The 20,384-nt window shown below is 41.7% G+C and overlaps 1 protein-coding gene across 1 annotated transcript; it reads left to right on the forward strand.

Annotated features, from left to right (window-relative positions):
• The first annotated feature begins 3,439 nt into the window (after nucleotides 1–3,439).
• On the forward strand, nucleotides 3,440–7,481 carry LOC147640723 (flavone 3'-O-methyltransferase OMT1-like). The gene is made up of 3 exons (XM_086808863.1): nucleotides 3,440–4,214; nucleotides 4,976–5,040; nucleotides 6,928–7,481. Exons 1-3 carry the CDS (start codon nucleotides 3,458–3,460, stop codon nucleotides 7,228–7,230), a joined length of 1,125 nt encoding a protein of 374 aa, XP_086664989.1. The 5' UTR covers nucleotides 3,440–3,457; the 3' UTR covers nucleotides 7,231–7,481.
• The last annotated feature ends 12,903 nt before the right edge of the window (nucleotides 7,482–20,384 follow it).

Genomic DNA, 20,384 nt, shown 5'->3' on the forward strand with positions numbered 1-20,384 from the left:
TTGCACCAATGCTAGGCTTCATAGCACATTTAATATCATTAAACATTTTGGTCCTGTATGACTCTATCACTTCTGTGTCAAGCAATGGCCACTCCGGACTATCAAGTGCGGGCAATGGAATACGTTCCAACTTTCCATGTCGACTCGATTGAGTGGGCAAGGTATAAAATGAGTCATAGAAATATGTTCTACTTCTTGCGAGATCACTTGGTGCACGACCTTCATATTGAAGTTCCCCCACCTCACCATGTACGACATTCAAGAACCCCGTCAAGCATTGTGCAGGCTCCCACTCCTGAAGATTGGATGGGTACAAATCTATGCAAGGCAGAAAAATGTATATCAATCACCTTATTTGCAACATTGAAATACAAAACACAAGCACTTACAATGTGGTTTGTGTCTTGGAAGTCCTTCCAATGGTCCCACGTTGATCTCTTTTTGCATGAATACATGCTGGATCAACACTTCTTTGACAGTTTTCCCTCCTGGTGCCATCTTAAAGTCAAGGATCCTTCCTTTCCAATGTTTGGCCAAGTCTTCAGATGCCTTTCCCTTCACTCGGTAGTGGCCTTGTTTTCCTGGCTGCATAGTGACCCAAGAGTACTTTCTGTATACTTGGGGAATCCATTCTTCGTTCTCGTCTTTTATGTTATACAACACAACAGATGAGATACTGCTCCTTGCTCGTTTCAGTCCACTTTCGGGTGCCATGATAGAATAACAGACGTATGAGAAAGAAGAAGTAGCAGAAAGTGGATGACAAGGCTAACCGCTTTTGTGGATCAAGGAGGGAGGATGAAATGAGGGACGGTGTGTTCTTTTTGGGCGCCAAAGATGTTTCAAGATTCAAAAGTGGAACCAAGTTGAGGGAATAACCGGGAGAATGTGTATCTATCTATTCCAAGCATTCAAGCTTCATTAGTTCTAGGGGTGGTGGAAAGAATTTTTTAGTGCTCCACGTCTAACACAGGAATGTGGAAAACATTCTTTTATTGTGTTAGTTTCTGACAAAAAAACGGTTTTAAATATTTTAAGACAAGGTGATGGTTTTTTTTAATATTTCATGAAGATAAGAGTTTCTCCACGTTTTGGGTGGGTTTGTACAGAGGTCCCACCACCGGTGAATCTCGTTCGTAGATTACATGTCTCTCAATCTATGTGTCTATTATTATATTATTGTTGAAACAGCCCTCTTTTGAGTCCAAAATTTTCCTAATGATATAAGTTTACCTTTTAATTCTCCTAATACGCTCCTCTCATGCATTATGTTCCAGTTTGTGTTTAGGAAATGTATCTTGTGAAAAAACATTGGCAAAAAATGCCTCAACCATCTCTTCCATTGCATCCTTGGGAAACACCTCATCTATAACATTCTTTTAAACTTCAAATAGCACATCATCCCTCACCTTTAGCTTTACTTGTCCTACTTTGGTAATAAAAAACTCTAAACTACCATGCTATTTTTTCCCACTTTCTCTTTGCAAATGTGTCTTTAATGTTTTTGTGTGTGTAGGTAAATCAGAGCTTACTTGGGTAGCTCATGGGGGCTGGACATCACATCTACTTCTCACATAATTGGGACTCGAGCATGCATTTTGTCTCCCAAGTCCCCAACGTGAGTCTTTTCTCCACTATCCACTCTTGGCCTTTGAGGTGAATTGTGTTTCTTTACCCTCTTGTGTTTGCAAATAAAGTCTGGGTAGCATTATTTTTGTTAAATTTAGAGATTTTTACTCAATACAAATGCATGGCCCACGCATATGAATGTGTGTAAATATGATTCACCAAATTTTGGCAATGCAAGGTGGTGCTCTTTGTAACAATGCACCCACCAACACATGGTCTCATATATCTAATAGTTCAAAACAGTATTGAATGACAAAACAAGAGTTTTTAATGGATAAAAAGCATTTAGTGTTTGTTTTTAAACAATTTTCATACGGCATGTGTAAATTTTGATAATTACACATAAAATATAATTTTGGTTTTAAATTGTTGACAAACATTTTTTAACAAGGAAGGACTCCTTTTTTAGTTTTAAATCATTGACAAACATTTTTTAACAAGAAAGGGCTCGATTGCATTTGTTTAGGCGAGATTTTTTAACAAGAAAGGGCTCAATTGCATTCGTTGAGGCGAGATTTTCTTTTGAGTGCCAAAATTGTAATAGTTTTTTTTAATTCAAGAAAAGAAATCTATTAGAAAAAAAGACAAAATTGTTCTTTTAAACCACTTTTTTGGAAGTGGAAAAGCGTTAAAATATCATGTCTTTGGTTGAGATTAAAATGTTTTAAAAGTCAATGAAAAGATTTATTTATTTGTTTCTCTTAAAGAAAACTTGCAGGTCTCCTTAAAATGACTAAGTTTTCTCGCAATCATGTTAGGCTTATGATTTTCTTTTAGTAAAAAAAGTAGTGGTGGTTATTCAAGGCTATTTTTTTTAATAAAATTTTTATTTGTTTAATCAAGGCCAACTTTTGTATTATGATGTCACAAAAAGATATTGATAGATAACTTTCTTGAAAAAATTATTGTTCTTCACCTTCAAGCTAAGAATTGGGATTCAACACTAAGACCAAAGATGTATTATTGATAGATGACTCTCTTAAAGTCTTGTTCTTCGCCAAAATTCCTTTCAAGGCTAAGAATTGGGATTCAACACTACGACAAAATATGTGAGAGAAAAAATGTGAGTAAATCATTATCAAAAAGAAAGAAGTAGGGTTCAATGCCTTGAAATCGGTGGATCATGACAATGAAAGGTGGCTAAAATCATTACTTCAAACAAAAAAATTAGTACTTGACTTGGATGCTTTGGAAGAAACATTTGAAAATGTGGATGGAGAATTATAATAACAGGAATTGTAACCCAGAAGGAAAACAATAGGAGCTAATCTTTGCCAATTGCTATTTTTTGAGATTTTTCTGTTAAAAAAAATACCAATATCTTATGCAAATTTTGGCCATTTTGAAGGGATATAGAAAATATTTTCCCAATTTTAGATATTTTAAGGCATTTTTAAAAACATTCATCCTATTTTTTTATAATTGTAGATTTATATAGAAAGAATAATTACCAACCCACCTACACTTTTATATATATATATATATATATATTCATAGAGGCATCTTATTTTTTACCCTAGGAAAAGGGCTTCGTTCTAAGCAAAGGAATTGGGTTTTAGCTACTATTCTTAACTAAAAATGGATGATACCATAAAGAGCAAGTAATTGGTGTTGGTGGGGGTGGGCAGTAAAAGCTGACTAAAAAATGCGTGAAAGTTCTCTAAAAATTTTGAGCTTTCTTAAATTCAATTTTCAAAAGTAAGCCATGCGTCTCTTTCTGGCTCTCTCACTCACACACTCTTAAATAGAGAGCTTTCTTTCTCTCTCTCTCACACACACACACACTCTCTCTCACAGACCCAGACACGCACACACACGGGGGGGAGAGATGGGCGAAATTGCTCAACGTGAGGAGCGGCTGCTTTCTGAGCTTCCGGGAGTTGAAGACCCTGCATGGTTGAGAGTGCTGGAGCTGGGCTCCTTGTGCTGCTTACCCATGGCTCTGAAAACTGTAATCCGCCTCAATGTCATGGGCATCCTCGCCAGCCAACCACACCACCTCCTCTCACCCGCCCAAATAGTATCCCACATCACCAACGTTTTCCACCATCCAACGGCTGCCGATTCTCTAGATCGAATCCTACGGGTATTAGCTTGCCACGGCGTCCTCACTTCCTCCCTAGAGGAGGAAGACTCGGAACACACACACAATCCTCACTATGTGAGAAAATATGGGCTCAATGAAGTTAGCAAATATTTGGTCAAAAATGAAGATGGTGCCTCTCTTGCCCCAATGATACTCCTCAATCTAGACAAGGTTTCTATGGACGCAAAGCATTACTTGGATGTAGCCGTCCTCGACGGTAGCATTCCCTTCATCAAAGCTCATGGCAAACATCCCTTCCCTTATGCCCAAGATAACCTCTCCTTCAACAATATCTTCAACTCCGCCATGGCCAACCATACCAAGCTCTTCATCCAGTTGTTCCTTGACACCTACTCCAGCTTTGATGATGTAACTACCCTCGTCGATGTGGGCGGTGGGCTCGGATCTTCCTTGAGCATGATCATCTCTAAGCACCCTCACATGAAAGGCATCAATTTCGACCAGCCGCATGTGGTTGCTGCTGCACCGCAGTATCCTGGTAATATCTCATAAGCCATCCACCACAATATATCATATGGGGTGACTCGATAAGTTTTAGAAGTCATTAGCTCATCTGTTCCACAATAAAGAATGGGTGTAAATGGATAACTAAGTTTTTTTCAAATGACTTTAAACACATCATGGTTGAACATGTAGCTCGTGAATTTAGGTGTGATTGGTTGGTAAAGTATTTTGTCATTTAACTCCTTGCCACTTGGTGCTTGTGTATCTATACATACATATCAAGTCCAAGTGGGCTCCCATGCATGTGTGTGTGTGTGCGCGCGCGCACATACACACGCACACACACACACACACATACACACACAAACAAACAAAGACATGAGTACATATTTTTATACATATGCATGCATGGTTGCATTGTATGTTATGAAAGGCAACCTAGGACCTTGAGGTGCTTAAACTTTGAAGAAAAACTATAAATTTAAAGAATTTATGTAAGCACACATGAATGCTTTAAGTTGGCTATGAAGTTATGAAGACTTTAAGTTGGCTATGATGCAACGTGGCATATATTCAATAAATGTTCTACATTGTGCATGCACTCTTTTGATCACCATTGAGTTTAATCGATTTTTTCTAAATATGTTCTCCATAGTCACATGCAACTTCTTGCTTAAACTCTTATAGTCTATCATGTTGATGGCTTAATATGAAAGCTAGGTTTATACTTATTAAACATATGCCACTTGCAACCATCTAATGTGAGAATGCAAATCAATTTCCTTTACTACACAGGTGTTGAGAATGTAGGAGGAGATATGTTTGTGAGCATCCCCGAAGGCAATGCTATATTTATGAAGGTATTCTTTTCCTTAATCTTGATGATGCAACAATACGTATTGTGATCTGTGAAAGTGTGTTGAAATCTACAAGGTCATATCCTGGCTCCATTGAAGTTCTTTCTCAAGTTTAACAAAAATCTTTCAGTGATTAAGTCTTTAAACCTTTGAAAACCTATGATTTGAATGAATTTCACAAATTTGACGGGCCTTATATAGTTACTCAAATTTATATATAGTACCCATTATCAAATGCATAATTAATAAATATATTAAAAAAGGTATTTTTGCTCTCTCTCTCTCTCTCTCTCTCTCTCTCTCTCTCTCTCTAGCATTCTCACATTAAAGACAGCCAATGTCTTTTACATCAAAAAGACATACATTTCATTATTTTTCTTTAATTTTTTTAAATGATCTATAAAATATTTATAATTAAATATGTCTCTAGTTCCATGTATTTAATTCCAATATTTTACATGTCTTTTAGGCATCAAAAGACATGTAGGATAGAGATGCAGTTTCTTTAAACTAAAGCCTTCTTTTTGGGATATGTAATCCAAATGCCGCAACTTAGGAGCTACATTGTACTAGCATTCCAAATTTTAGCCAAATTCAATGGCAAAATGAGGGACAAGCGTGTGTGAGATGCTTCTTAGCCATTGACACTATCAATTTTGAAGCTAACACCCTACAAGTTATAGTTCTCTTAAGCACAAAGTCTAAAGAGTAAGATAAATCTACTATAGCTATTCAATATTCAAGTTTGTTTTAAAAATAGCTTCTTTTATTCTAACGTGGTCTTTGGGTAAGTGATTTGAGTGTGCGCTTGGGTAGCAAAGTGTGTGAGTTCAAACTTGACTTTGTACCTCTTGAAGAATCTGATGAAAGCCTCAATACTAAACAAATGCACACAATAATATCAAAAATATTGTTTGGGAGGATTACTCATGCAAAATAGTGCTTTCACACGAGTTTTTAAACGTTCTTTTTTTTTTAACTAATCATGTGCCCTTTTGGAAGGACCTTGACTTGTTTCACAATATCTTGAAAATTTTTAATCCATATAATGATTTAAATATGCCAAAAATTTACCTTGATGAACTTTCTTATAAAGAAATATAGGCAACAACTTGAGTTTGTGAATGGGGGGCACTAAACAAGCTCTTTCCCAAAAACTATAGTTCATTTTAAACACAAAGAACTCAAAAATGAGGGGGCAAGTGAGAAACATAAACATACAAGATTGATAACATGATCTAGAGAAAAACACTACTCTTACAAAAAGCTAGAGAACATGCAAGTGAAAAACATAAATATGCAATATTATCTTTGACACGCTCTAGGGCAAAACACAAGTCCTACAAAAAGACTAGAACATGTGTGTATGTATGTACCTACATATATCTATATTATGAATATATATATTATGCACTCTTACATATCACCATCATTATTATAATTGAGATACATCTCTACCTAGATGCTAGTGCACTGTTAAAATACGTGCACACACCACTTTTGTAACGTCATTGACGTGCACTTTAAAATAAGTACACACACCACTTTTGTGTCCCAATAGAATTATGATTTATGATTTATGATTTATAATATTCTTAAATGAAAGAGCTAAAAAAAGGAGGTCAATCAATCTAAAAAACAAGCTTCCTTATTGCCATGATTTGTGTTAAGGTTTTTATGAACTTGAGTTAGTTAGCAAAGGGCACTTAAAACACGTAGATTCAATTGCTTGCATTTATAGGGGATCGTTGAGTGCTTGACTAATATGAACATTTTTGCTAGCCTTGACACATTATGTAGTTTAACTAAGTTTTTAAAAATATTCAATCATTGCTTTTATAAGAAACAATTACTCCTTAACTCTATTGTGATATGTTTTGGCAAGGGCAGTGGATATTACACAATTGGAGTGACGAGCATTGTGTAAAAATATTGAAGAATTGTTACAAGGCTCTTCCAAAACAAGGTGGTAAAGTGATCGTGGTGGATGCTCTACTTCCATATGGAGTGGAGAGTGGGGCAAGGGCCCGTGTAGCCTACCAACTTGACATCCTAATGCTTGGTTGTTATCACGGTGCCCGAGAGCGCACCTATCAAGAGCTTCTTACCATTTCTAAACTTGCAGGTTTTGCACGCATGCAAGTTATCTCCAAGCTAAATGAGTGTATTATTGTGGAACTTTACAAATTTTAGGGAGGATCTCTCCTCTTATATGACACCCACAAAGTCCATCTATCTACATGCATAATGCATTAGCTTTCGTATTCTAACTTATAAATCCCGTCATGAGGTTCCAAACCTTTTGATCATTCTATAGTGTTGGAATGGATTTATTTTTGCAATTATATGGATATTGAATTAAAAATTTCCATCTCCACCATACATACATGTAGAATTACCTCCTTCTTAAGCTTCTTGAATGAAAACACCCTATAAATATAGAAGAAGACAAACTTACAAATTATGGATTTAGCTTGAAGATGTTCTTACTTTATCAAACATTATAGTTCAACCTTATTTGTGATAATCATAAAATAGCTACACTTTTTTAAAACATAAAGTTGGGCACATGTGCATATTGGTGTATGTTTGATTTCGATCACAACATTTTGAATCTAAATATCCATGCAATACATCACCACATTTTCTACAAGTCTTAATGCCTTTAAAAAAATCATTTCTATAAAAATGTAATTTTTTTTAGAAAAACTTATGCATGTTAGGTTTGGGTAATTAATGAATTTTTTAAATTCTTTTTGCATGCTTAAGAACACTTTACAATAGCCTACTTAATTCTCTTAATTCATCCTCTAACAAATATTTTGAACTCTTATGTTAGGGCTAGGAATAGAAACTTTTCTATATTTTATTTGCTTTCTTCTTTGCATTCAAAAAAAAATCACACTTACAAAAACAATCCAAAAAATCTCAAGAACTAAAGAACATCTACATGTGTTGCACTCCTAGTCTCAGTACACTTGCAAGAACATCTACATGTGTTGCACTCCTAGTCTCAGTACACTTGCAAGAACATTTACGTGTGTAACACTCCTAGTCTCAGTACACTCCACTAGTAGAATAATGAATCCAAGATTGGTGCAAGTAGGCTTACCTTAGATCTATATATATGTCCAGACACGCGCGTGCGCGCACCCCTCGGGTGGTCCACTATGTAAGAATTACCTATAGCACGTGTGTTAAAGGGATATTTAAATAACGCCTTATTTGTAAATTTTGTATCTTAAATGTACCCCTTGAGGATGGAATTTTGTGATAAAACTGACCCTCTGGTATGGACTTTTTCTCTTTTTGAACTAGTAAACCCCTTATGTATGTACACTTTTTTGTAAGTCCACCAAAGAAAAAATCCCTTCTATTGAATGCATGTGCTATCTTACATAACTTTTAGTGGACCCCTCGAGACACACACACACACAAACACACAAAAGCATAGGTTGACATTCACACAATACATATACAAAGGGTTATGTTGAGAGAGAGGGAGAGAGAGAGAGAGAGTGAGTGAGTGAGATAGAGAGAGACAAAGAGAACTATTAGAGCCAACATAAAGTGGCTAGGCTTATGATTAATGGTGGGGTGACTGAGCCCATTCATTTGACAAGATCAGTCAGGGCAGGGATACCCACTTAGCCCTCTCTTGTTTGCAATTGTTACGCATCCAATCTTATCTCGACTCAATAAGCTAGTGGACGACGGTGAAGTTGTAGGGCTTACTCTTCCAAGCGGAGAGCAGATGGTTGTCCAGGCATTGGAAGATGATTCTTTCATGTTCCTTAAGGCTCAAAGAGATAATGTTCAGAAGGCTAAGGCTTTTTGGGATACTTTTAGTCTTGCTTCAAGGTTATACATTAATATGCATAGATCTTCTCTGATATGCTCTGTAGTACCGAGAGTGATTTTCTTGGTTTGGGATGGAATGGGAAGGTCATACAAAGGGGATGCATCACATGCCACTTGGGTTATCTGATTAGAGTTTATGTTGATTCACAAGCTTTGTTGGCATGGATTTCTGTGGATGACTCCGCCGGTCCTTGCTAGGGAACTTGAAGACAACCACCACAAACACTATGGTTGGGAGAGAAGGGAGCGTGGATGGGAAGTATACCCACCAAGGATGAGCCGACCTCACTAGCTAGACATGCAAGACCTAGGCTCTACACACTGTCTACCATGCTCTCCCACCACCACCTAGCACCGCAGTACCCCTACAGGTCTCTCACTAACACCACACACACCACTCACACCTCACTCACCTTGCTCACACAAAGAGATAGACAAAACACCAAACAGAGCACAACACTACCATCACAACAATACCAAAAAGGAGTGATACAAGCGAGACTCCGCTCCGATAGAAGGAATGTGCTAGAACTCCAGGTGATACCTGGGAGAGTGTCCTCCTCTGTGAGAGTATGTCCCAGACTATCTGTATGCTGCCGACGAGAGAGTGCTCCCCTTAACTCCTCCTTGGGTGTCCTCCTCCTCGGATGGTGCTCAAGAGGATTTGTCCCTGCCTTGGGAAAGGGAGAGGGGTGTTGCCTCCATGAGTGCCATCAAAGTTGGCCATGCACGTATGAGATGTCGAAGGGGACCAGCGGCGGTCAGAGGGGTCGAAGCGCACTAGGCGGTCGGAGGGCACCAGCAATTGGAGTCATCGGAGGGCACCGACGGTCGAAACCATCATCGGAGGGCACTGGTGGGGGTCGGAGTGGTTGGAGCACACCGGCGGTCGGAGTGGTCGGAGCAATCAGAGGGCACTGATAGTCGGAGTGGTCGGATCAGTCGGAGGGCACCAGTGATCGGAGTGGTCGGAGCACACCGGCAGTGACGGCGGTCAGAGTCATCGGAGGAGGGCATCGACGGCGGTGACGGCGATCGGAGTGGTCAGAGGAACTGGCTTCCCATCCACAGGTCACCCACTACTACTCAATTCACCGTCCCGATGAATGCTAAGAAAACACAAGTGAGCCTCCGGGAAAAACATCCGGCAAAAGCAGGCTGCCAGGCATACTTCATACAATGATCCTTCCAGGTAAAGCTTCTCGAGAGATACAAAATAAATAAAAATGAATCAACTAGGCTCGTGGGCAACTTCATCCAATGAGCTATAGAAAAAAATGATTGAACAAGGAGCTCCTGGGCACTTCATCCAGCAAGCCATTTCTTAGAGCTCCTGAGCACTTTATCCAGCAAGCTATCACTAACTGTATTACCACTGTCATCCCCCGGGCAAAGCATCCAACAGAAGGTTACCTCAACACAAAAGCACAAAAACCAATCTAAACAATAATAATCACTGGCCACTTTGTCTGGGAAAAACTTCCGGCACGAAGTCCAGGCATACAAGATACAGAATGAAATCTGGCCATGGCCAATACATAAAATATTCCACCTCATTAACAGAAAAATATTCACTTCTCCCAAGCATCACTAGCGTGTGCCAAGGTAGCCTCCCAAAGAACTTTTGCTTCAGTGTCAAGAGTGCTCATAAACTGCCACAAATATGCCCATACCAAGGGCTTGGCAGTCCAAGGGTTGTTGAGAAGAGCTGCACATGCACCTGTTGTGTTATGGTATTGCATTATGGTATTGCAGAGCGATGAATTAGGGGTGTGCCCTTCAAAGTTTCTCTGCAACCTAGTTGCACCCCATGCCAAGAGCTCTTTAACACATTTAGATGATCCTCTATGTGCTGCAAAATGCTGTAGAATGGCTGGACTAGGCTACCAAGTGTAGAGGTGTAGCCCTCTATGTCCTGCAAAATGTTGTAGAATGGCTGGAATGGGCTACCAAGTGTAGAGGTGTAACTCCACATGTTTGTGCCACTTTGGGCATTTGGACAACATCTAAAACTTGTTGGACATAATCAAAGTGGCCACTTTTTACTGCATAATGGAGGCACTCATAATGGAGGCATGTCCTCCCATTGGAGGCACTCATAATGGAGGCATGTCCTCCCATTGGGAGCATCAAACATAAGGATATAGCTCCCCACGCCACAAGCCACTCACTCAGATTGGCCATGTGACGCAGCATAATGCAAAGGTGAGAGGTCGCGATTGCGAAAGAGGGTGCCGATGGGGAGTGATGGGAGAGGGTGGTAATGCATGGAGGGAAGTGAGGGCAGTGAGAGAGGGGGAGGGGGGTCAGGTGAGTTGACGAGACGGGTGAGGTGAGAGAGCGGGGGTGGGCACCGTTGGTGAGGGTTTTGGTCAGTGGGGTTGGGAAAAGTGGGGAAGGGGGGTGGTTGGTCGCGGTGAGGGGTGAAGTAAGAGGGGGAGAAACCTTTTGGTTTGTTTTTTTTTAATATAAGTATTATTATTATATTTGGTTTTTTTTGAGGTGGGGAATGGGGTGGTGGGGTGTGGCAAGAAGGTGTGCAGCGCCAACGAGCTCCATCAATGGTGCACAGCCGCCGGCCGCGAAAGAGAGGAGGACGGAGGGCGTGATTTTGTTGTGCAGGGGAGGGGAGGGGGCGTTGGGGGGTTGGGAGGTCGGCACACGAGAGGGGGTGGGGGAGGTGGAGAAGGAGAAGGAGAAGGAGAAGGAGAAGGAGAAGGGGGAGTGGGAGTGGGGAACAGTGAGTGCCACAAAGGGCTGGGGGTTACACCCGAGAGAGAGGACGGGTGAGGGGGCCAGCACACCAAGAGAGGAAGGGGGAGGTGAGGGAGTGAGGGTCCGAGGGGGGCGGTGAGTGATAAAGGGGGCTGGTCGGCTGTGTAGGGTGAGAGGGTGGGGTCAGGTGAGGTAATGGGGGGGGTTGGTGGTGAGAGAGCTGCGAGCGAAAAGGGAGAGGGTTGGGTGTGGTGAGAGAGGGGGGCTGGTGGTGAGGTGAGAGAGGGGCGCACAAGGGAAAACGAAGGGGGGGCTGCTGCGCACCCAAGAATAGGCGAGGGGGGCGACTGGTTGTGAGGTGAGAGAGGGGGGGTTGGTCGGCAAGAGGGGGGACGGGTGAAAGGGGGAGTGGGGCCGGGGAGCTGCGGGCGGCGGGTGAGGGGGTGAGGGTGAGGGTGATGCGAGGGGGGGTGAGGAGCGGGATGGTGGTCGGTGAGGGGGGTTGGGTCGAGAGAGAGGTGGGCTGGGGGTTGGTCGGTGAGAGGGGGAGAACGGGTGAAAGGAGGAGTGGACCCTCAGGATAAGGTCCTTTTTACCTATTTTCAATTAATTCCAATTACACATTGGAAAGTTCTTTTTGAATTTCTGTTTCAAGGAAAATCATTTTAAACACTAAAAGGATTTTTATATCCAAAAATATCTCAATTTTGAATTACCTCTCTCTAGACATTTTCTCTCTCTAGGCCAAAACAGGGTAAAATAGGATCTTTCTTTTATTTCAGAGAGGGGAATAATTATAAGATCAAAAGGGGAGGTTCTTACACCTGTACATCTCAAAAGCTGGAGGGAGGAATCTTACAGGTTTTGATAGACTTGAGGTGTTTGTGGGACCGGGAGGACAGGTGCTAATAGGTTGGGAGAGTGCTTGTTTGATATGGAATTTGCATAGGCAGGGGGTTGTATGTTAGGGTTGCTCCGGAGGAATGAGGGGTATTAGTGTATGCTACCGTGGCTACTTGAGCTCCTGCTGATATGAAGTGGCCTGGGGCGGTGGAGGGGTTTGTACAAAAGTAGCCATGGGGGAGGGAAGGGTATGTGGGGTAGCTAAGAAGGAGGGACTAGTGGGGGCAGGGTTAATATAAGATTGGGGGGCTGATTGAGGGTTCAAGAAAAGTGTTGGGTTTGGTTGGTGGTTAGGAGCCTAGGAAGAAGTTGAAGCACTACTGGTTGGGGTCACCATGTAGTCTTCGGCAAAGGGATTAAGTGGGGAGGCACCTTGCTTAAGTTGTTGCATGAGGCGAAGGCCCTTGAGGTAGTAACACTCCTTGTCCTCATGGCCTGCCTTTGAGCAAAATGAGCAATATTTCTTGGAGAGACAATCATTTGGAAGATGGCCTTGCGAGTTACATACCAGGCACCATGGACTCGTCTTGGAATCTTTGACCTTGAACTGCTCAATCTTCTTCCGGAGCGCTGCCACCACAGCAGCGTCCTCTTGTTTTGTGACCTTTTGAAATCTTCAAGCTCCTTCTTAAGCTTGGCTAGCTTGTCCATGGAAGTGGATGTAGAAGCTACCGTCTGGGCTAGAGGAACGATTAGAGGAGCCGAAGACATGCCGGGGATAAGTGGGGACCAAGAGGTACTATGCTCTGTCATGAGGCAATCATTCTCCAGTTGTGTAGCTCTATCTTGGAAGTCTTGCAGGGTACCTTGGGGTGGAAACGTCTCTCTTATCTTCATTGTTGTTTGAGTAGGGAGTGCTTGAAGCACACACTATTGTAGCATGTAGTTTCCAAGATCTTGGGGTAGCCAAGCGACCAAAACTTTAGCTCTTGTGCAAGCTGGGCCACCTGACTCCCCCGCCTTCATGGAGAGTTGGTTGAGCTCTTGAGTGATGCGGTCAAAGTAGTTCCCTAGCCGAAAGGTAGCCAAGAACTATAGCGTGAGGGTGGCAATCCGGGAAGTGGTTGATGGGAAATTGACTGTACCACACCGATCGGCACTTTCTTCCAGCGTTGTCAGGAACAAGACCAAGCGTGCATCATCTCGGTTGAGACCTCTTGAGTCACACATAATGAGGAACTGTCTCACATGGTCTTCCGCATCTTCAGTGATGGTACCTTTGAAGGTTGGTAGCTTAACTTGCACGTGGTTAAGGACAGTAGCCAATGGCTCTGGCACTGGAACTTAGGGTTAGAAGAGGAAGATGCTGAGGGAAGAGTAAGGGAATGAGGAAGAACCCTACGACTAGTTTGACTAGTTCGAAGAGGAGAATGAAGGGGTGAATCATCTCTAGAAACTCTCATCTTCGGGGGCATGCACAACACTCCTCTCACCCACGATCAAAAACCACCAAAAAATAAAAATAAAAATAAAAAAATTTGAGACTATCCTTGACCTCTAGGAGAGTCCCACCGTGATTGCCAAATTTTGTCTAAGCTATGGATGACTCCGCCTGTCCTTGCTAGTAGGGAACTCGAAGACAACCACCACAAACACTATGGTTGGGGGAGAAGGGAGCGTGGATCCTCTCAAGAAAGTATACCCGCCAAGGATGAGTCAACCTCACTCACTAGACATGCAAGACCTAGGCTCTACATTGTCTACCGTGCTCTCCCACCACCACCTCGCACCGCAGTACCCCTACAGGCCTCTCACTCACACCACACACACCACTCACACCTCACTCACCTCACTCACACAAAGAGATAGACAAAACACCAAACAGAGCACAACACTACCATCACAATACCAAAAAGGAGTGATATAAGGGAGACTTCGCTCCGATAAAAGGACTGTGCTAGAACTCTAAGTGATACCTGAGAGAGTGTCCTCCTCTGTGAGAGTATGTCCCAGACTGTCTGTATGCTGTCGAGAGAGTGCTCCCCTTAACTCCTCCTTGGGTGTCCTCCTCCTTGGATGGTGCTCAAGAGAATCTCGAAGAGGATCTCTCCCTGCCTTGGGAAAGGCAGAGGGGTGTTGCCTCCATGAGTGCCATCGGAGTTGGCCATGCACGTATGAGATGTCGAAGGGCACCAGTGGTCAGAGGGGTCGAAGAGCACTGGGGCGGTTGGAGGGCATCGGTGGTGACAGCGATTGGAGTCATCGGAGGGCACTGGCGATCAGGAACCATCGGAGTTGGCCATGCACGTATGAGATGTCGAAGGGGACCAGTGGTCAGAGGGGTCGAAGAGCACTGGGGCGGTTGGAGGGCATCGGTGGTGATAGCGATTGGAGTCATCGGAGGGCACCGGCGATCGGGAACCATCGGAGGGCACAGGGAGTCGCAGTGGTCAAAGCAATCGTCAGAGGGCACCGACGGTCAGAGTGGTTGGAGCAGTCGAAGGGCACCGGCGGTCGGAGTGGTCGAAGCACACCGGCAGTGATGGCGGCCAGTGAATCGGAGGGCACCAGCGGGACAGCGGGTCAGAGTCATCGGAGGGCATCGAGACGGTGACGACGGTCGGAGCGGTCGGTGGAGTATGGAGGAACTGGCTTCCCGTCCACAATTTCTGCAAGGATAAATGATAAGTTTGCGTATTGGAAATCTCAGGGTTAGGCTATGCATGTTTGGCTCAAAGTGGCACAATCCATTATTATTGGCATGATATCTTTTTTCTTGCCTTTATTGCCATGGAGGACGGGCAAAGCTTTGCATTAAATACAATAGCCAATTAGATTTATGTTATGGAAAAGAGCATGAAATAAGCCAGGGTAGACGTGGATTTCTAGGGAACATGTTACTACTCCAAAGACGAGTGGAGGCAACCCTATTATTAGATGTCAGATTACATATATGGCCTTTATTGCAAGATATGTGTGTATCTTAAGAGTCATGGGTGGTAATGGCTAAGGCCCTCATACAGGAGGTTGCGCTTGTGCATGGTAATACCAAGATTGATGGTACATGGTGGGATGTAGTGAATGGGTCCCAAAAGGTTCGAGTGGTGGCTTCACCTCTCCTTTCTCATTTGATGATCTTATGGAAGGAGGATTTGGCACACACTAAATGGAACCCTTCAGATGAGCAGTTGTGCAGTTGAATTCTATAGCAAGTGAGGTGTTGGCTACTTCACGACTTTGGGAGTGGCCTGACAAACTTGTTGAGCAGCCAAAATTCAATAGAATGTCTTGATTTTTAGGACTAGTGAGAATTATGGATGCTTTGTTGCCACGTAGAGGCCGCTTATTGTCTTTTCGAAAAATTCATCAATATCTTTGGGTTCCACAAGGATATGTACAGTTATGGGAGAAGGTGAGAGCATACCTTACACCATTTGGTGATATTCCTCAGCTGGAAGATCAGCAACCTTGGTTAGATTGGGTATTTAGAAAGCTTCATGGCATTTTCCAGCATAAAACAAATTAAGTGTACCATATGATGGTGGAAGATAAGTATTGGATCACTGAGAAGGCTAATAGGGTATGGAACATCAGGAAAAGTAGGGCTTGGTGGAAGGAAGTAATCTTACAGGGCTGGTGATCTAAGATTCCATATCAAGGGAAGGTGTTCCTATGGCACATGCTAGTTGGAGGCCTAACATTGGGGGACTAGTTGCGAAATCGGCAGATTGCTTCGAGTAATTGTGTGTTTTGTACTACATGTTTGGAAACATGCCCGCATCTTTTCATTTCATGTTCGATGTGGCAAAGAAGGTGTGGGATTTCCTTTCTCACGTATGGATTCTGTTTTGACAGATAGGCTTGTAAAGGTTAAAGACTCGATTTTTGGCAAGATTTTTGAATGGTCTGGATAACCCACAACATTCAATTTTCTTTCATTTTTTCAGGTGGATAGGTTTGTGGTATATCTGGTTAACTAGGAATGCCTTCATATTTGATGCAAAAGTGGGTATTATAGCTCACATAGGTCGTATAAAAGTGCTACTAATGTGGCAAATATCTTCCTTGTGGCAGTCAACTCATTTGGTGGAGAATGACATGGCTATAGATTGGATGAGGGTACTCGAAGCTACACATGTGATTTGGAGTAATTAGTGAGGGAAAGCTAGTACATCACATGGTGACCATGTGGCCATTTGTAAAGTAATTTTTGGTAACATATCTTCTATTACGAAGAGAGAGAGAGAGAGAGAGAGAGAGAGAGAGAGAGAGAGAGAAACAGACAAATAGATAGACAGAGGAACTACTATATAACTACAAATAGATTTCCACTTTGGTTTCAAAATGGTATAAAAAACATTCATATGTGCTAACATAAATTCTTTATATTATGGTTTTTTTTCAAATTTTAAGCACCTCAAGGTCCTAGGTTGCCTTTCATAATATAAAATGCAATAGCAGAAATATGAACAAATAGCACACTAAGCCAGAACGGCCGACCCCCCGTAGGAACTTTGAAACAGAGCATATGTATAAAAATATGTACTTATGTATAAAAGTATGTACTTATGTGTGTGTGTGTGTGTGTGTGTGTGCACGCGCGTGCATGCGCGTGCGCGTATGCATGTGCGCGCTTGTTGGACATGATATATATGTATACATATACAAGCACCAAGTGGCAAGGAGTTAAATAACAAAATATTTTGCCAATCACACCTAATCATGGTGAAATTTACGAGTTACATGTTCACCCATGATGTGTTTAAATGCATTCTTTGAAAAAAAACTTAGTTATCCATTTATACCCATTCACGACACTCTAGAAAAGCTTTAAGGTGGAACAGATGAACATATGATGGCTTATGAGATATTACCAAGATACTGCGGTGCAGCAGCAACCACATGCGGCTGGTCGAAATTGATGCCTTTGATGTGAGGGTGCTTAGAGATGATCATGCTCAAGCAAGATCCGAGCCCGCCACCCACATCGACGAGGGTAGTGACATCATCAAAGTTGGAGTAGGTGTCAAGGAACAACTGGATGAGGAACTTGGTATGGTTGGCCATGGCAGAGTTGAAGATATTGTTGAAGTGGAGGTCTTCTTGGGCATAAGGGAAGGCATCTTTGCCATGAGCTTTGGTGAAGGGAACGCTACCGTCGAGGACAGCTACATCCAAGTAATGCCATGCGTCCATAAAAACCTTGTCTAGATTGAGGAGTATCATTGGGGGAAGAGAGGCACCATCTTCATTTTTGACCAAATATTTGCTAACTTCATTGAGCCCATATTTTCTCACATACTGAGGCTTCCTCTAGGGAGGAAGTGAGGACGCCGTGGCAAGCTAATACCCGTAGGATTCGATCTAGAGAATCGGCAGCCGTTGGATGGTGGAAAACGTTGGTGATGTGGGATACTATTTTGGGCGGGTGAGAGGAGGTGGTGTGGTTGGCTGGCGAGGATGTCCATGACATTGAGGCGGATTACAGTCTTCAGAGCCCAGCTCCAGCACTCTCAACCATGCAGGGTCTTCAGCTCCCGGAAGCTCAGAAAGCAGCCGCTCCTCACGTTGAGCAATTTCGCCAGAAAGAGACGCCCATGCGTGGCAAAGGCAAAGTTGTCCTCTTACTTTTGAAAATTGAATTTAGGAAAGTTCAAAATTTTTAGAGAAATTCCAAGGAACTAATGCAAAGACCTTGACATGGCAAATGGATGTAAACCATGGCTTGCACACCCACACTATTGCAAGCTATACTATCAAATATTAGAGGTTATAATAAATGTATCCACCATTTTCAAATTAAGAATAGTAGCTAAGACCAAATTCATTTGCTTGAACGGAGCCGCATTAACTAAGATGCAATTTGTTTGCTTGAGCAAACAATTTGTTTGCTTGAACAATGGAGCCGCATTAGCTAAGATGAGCAAAGATTCTCATTACAATTCTCCCTCCTCCACATTTTCAAATGTTTCTTACAGAAGCATCCAAGTCAAGTACTAAATGCTAATTTTTTTGTGTGTGAAGTAATGATTTTAATCACCTTTCATCACCTATCCACCAATTACTTGCTCTTTATGGTATCAACCATTTTTAGTTAAGAATAGTAGCTAAAACCCAATTCATTTGCTTGGAACGGAGCTGCGTTAGCTTGAACGGGGCCATATTACAATTCTCCCTCCACATCTTCAATGTTTCTTCCAAAGCATCCAAGTTACGTGCTAATTTTTTTGTATGAAGTAATGATTTTAGTCACCTTTCATCACTGCCTATCCACTAACTACTTACTTTTTACATCCTTGGTGTCCAAGATTTTTTTAAAAATATTATACCAAAAAAATTCAAGGCATGAACCCTAGTTCTTTCTTTTTGATAATGTTTTAATCACATTTTTTCTTTTTAAGATTTCACGCCGTAGTCTTGAATCCTAATATGGGACCAAAATCTTTTTTTGCTATTAATTAATTAGTGAGAGGGTGAGGGGGGACTTGAACCTTAGTGTAGATGTAGATGTAAGCTGAAAACATTAGAAAGGTTTTTTTTTCCTGGTTTTGATGTGTGGTAGGTGGTGGGATCTTGCGGGAGTTTTCCATTCAGAGGGTTCATGCGGCCTCTCTCTCTCGCTTATAATGCAAACACCAAGCTCTTCGCTCTCTCTCTTGCTCATTGTCTCTCTATCGCGGCGTATCGTTGAGTAGGCTCTTCCTTTCTGAGTAGAAGAGCGCCCACCTTGATCCTTTGTACTACCCAGACCCTCTTGCTATCTTCGATAGAGGTTCCCCTCTCGCGCCGCGGTTGAGACCCTGTCTCGCTGTCGGCGGGGACGTGCTAAGGTTTGAAGGTTCAAACCTTTTGTTTGAACCTTAGTATTACTATTAATTAGTGCCCACTTGTGGGCACTAATTAATAGTAATACTCACATGAGTGAATATGTGAGTATTACTAGCTTGAAAGGAATTTTAGTAAAGAACAAGAATTTCCTCAAGAAAGTTATCCATCATATCAATAATGCATCTTTGGTCGTTATCAATAATGCATCTTTGGTCATAGTGTTGGCTTGAAAGGACTTTTGGCAAAGAACAAGACTTTCCTCAAGAAAGTTATCTATCAATATCTTTTTGTGACATCATAATACAAAAGTTAGCCTTGATTAAACAAATTAAAAAATTATTGAAAAAATAGCCTTGAATAACCACCATTGCTTTTTTGCTTTTTAACTTAAAAAAAGTCATGAGTGTAACATGCTTGTGGGAAAACTTAGTCAGTTTAAGGAGACCTGCAAGTTTCCTTTAAGATAAACAAATAAAGAAATCTTTTCATTGAATTTTAAAACACTTTAATCTCAACCAAAGACATGATTTTTGATGCTTTTCTGCTTCCAAAAAAATGGTTTAAAAGGACAATTTTGACTTTTTTTCTAATAGACTTTTTTTCTTGAATTAAAAAAACTATTAGAATTTTGGCACTCAAAAGATTAATAGGTAAATCTCCCCTAAACGAATGCAATGGAGCCCTTCCTTCTTAAAAAGTGTTTGTCAACAATTTAAAACTAAAATGGAGTCCTTGTTAAAAAATGTTCGTCAACGATTTAAAACTAAAATTATATATTTGTGTAATTATCAGAATTTACATGTGATGTATGACAATTGATTAAAAACAAACATCTATTTCTTTTTGTCCCTCTTGTTTTTTCACTCAATAATATTTTGAACTATTAGATATATGGGACCATCTGCCTGTGGGGTGCATTGTTGCAAAGACTTTGGGTGAATGTTGAGTGGGGGTGTTATGCCCACCTCTCATCATGCACCTACCTTTGTTATTCGATGCATATTTGTAAAGCCCCAATTATGAGGAGAAGCATAGAACTTTGGTGGGAAACTTAGCTTAAATGCTAGAAGGAGTGGTTAGGATATGGCTTGGGTAGATGA

This window comes from Cibotium barometz, chromosome 2 (genome assembly GCF_041138505.1).
Source record: "Cibotium barometz isolate CiBa-2024 chromosome 2, ASM4113850v1, whole genome shotgun sequence".
NCBI classification, from domain to species: domain Eukaryota; kingdom Viridiplantae; phylum Streptophyta; class Polypodiopsida; order Cyatheales; family Cibotiaceae; genus Cibotium; species Cibotium barometz.

Excerpts from the sequence above, each read along its gene's own strand:
- LOC147640723 (XM_086808863.1), top strand. The coding sequence starts at position 3,458 with ATGGGCGAAATTGCTCAACGTGAGGAGCGGCTGCTTTCTGAGCTTCCG. Across the intron at positions 4,215-4,975 it reads TGCTGCACCGCAGTATCCTG|GTGTTGAGAATGTAGGAGGA; the intron begins GTAATATCTCAT and ends TTTACTACACAG. Across the intron at positions 5,041-6,927 it reads GCAATGCTATATTTATGAAG|TGGATATTACACAATTGGAG; the intron begins GTATTCTTTTCC and ends TGGCAAGGGCAG.